This window comes from Monoraphidium neglectum, assembly GCF_000611645.1.
Source record: "Monoraphidium neglectum strain SAG 48.87 unplaced genomic scaffold scaffold00729, whole genome shotgun sequence".
Taxonomy (NCBI): Eukaryota; Viridiplantae; Chlorophyta; class Chlorophyceae; order Sphaeropleales; family Selenastraceae; genus Monoraphidium; species Monoraphidium neglectum.
In genome coordinates, this window is record NW_014012899.1 from 1,052 (window position 1) to 2,178 (window position 1,127).

Below are 1,127 nucleotides of genomic sequence, written 5' to 3' on the forward strand. Positions count from 1 at the left end.
GCTTGTGGGGCGGCAGGCGGCCGTTGCACTGGCGGAGGCTGCTGCGGTGGCGTTGCAAGAGATGCCGGGTGTGCGCCGAGTGGCGCTTGCAGCAGTGGTGATCGGGCGGCTGCTGGGGCCAGCAGCCGGGCGTGCAGCAGCGCCAGCGGCGGAGGCCGCGGCGGCGGCAGGGGCGGCCGGGCCGGGCGCAGGCGACGGAGCAAAGGAAGCGAGGAAGGAGACGGCGCCAGCGACAGCGGCGACGAGTGCGCGTCGCGGGGCGTGAGGCAGGAGCGGGGCGTGAACTTTGCAGTGAAGCGCCTGCTGAAAGCCTTTGTCAACGATCCGCGACAACGCGAGGTGCGGCGGCGGTGCCTGCGGGCTCTGTTGGGTTTGAGGCGTGGAGGGCGACCCCGCGGCAGAGCGGAGCGGAGGGGTGTGGTCGTGACCTTGAGCCGACGATTTGCAGTGAGGCAGCTGGGCAGCCGCAGAGTGCTGGGCCCGTGCTCACTTGCGTTTGACGACACGGTTTGACATGACCTACGCTCGCCTCTCAATTAAATACTCAAAATCAATGTTTCATCCTGGCGCTCCCCCGCCGGCTTCCCAAGATCACGCTCCCTGAGGCGCTGACGTCATCGGACCGCTACCGCCTGCACGTGGTGGCGGAGGAGTGGGGCCTCGGCCACGAGAGCCGCGGAGAGGGCGCCGCGCGCGCCATGACACTCTGGAAGCCCTCCAGGACGCGGCGCGACAGCAGCTGCGTCGGCGGCGGCGGTGGCGGCGGCGGCGGTGAGGCAATTGGGGCGGGAGCTGTCAACGAGGAGTTGAGGGCGGAGTGCACTGGCTTGGCCGGGGGCAGCGTTCCGGGGGCGGGTGCGGCTGCAACGCGTTGACCGCGGTGAGTGGCAGCAGCGAGGGCTTGTGCTGACAGAGGGCAGAGAGGAAACCGGCGGCGCCACGGTAGAAGGCTGGATGGGGCCTCAACGCGGCGCGGGACAGGCAGAGCCGGGGGCGTGATGTTGTAGATGTGAGGGGCATGCTGTGTGTGGCTTGCTGAGCAGTCAAATCCAAGGGGGAGAGTGATTACCGTATGCGGCGAGACGCGAAGTGTTGCAGACATACCCGAGGTTGGCGCGCTTCTGCTG

General features: G+C 68.7%; 1 protein-coding gene across 1 annotated transcript; it reads left to right on the top strand.

Moving 5' to 3' along the window:
* Nucleotides 1-590: 590 nt before the first annotated feature.
* Nucleotides 591-875, top strand: MNEG_5028 (hypothetical protein; the record flags this gene model as incomplete). The annotated part of the gene is made up of 1 exon (XM_014046493.1): nucleotides 591-875. A coding segment is annotated over one exon (285 nt), but the record flags the coding sequence as incomplete, so codon positions are not given.
* Between the last annotated feature and the right edge of the window lie 252 nt (nucleotides 876-1,127).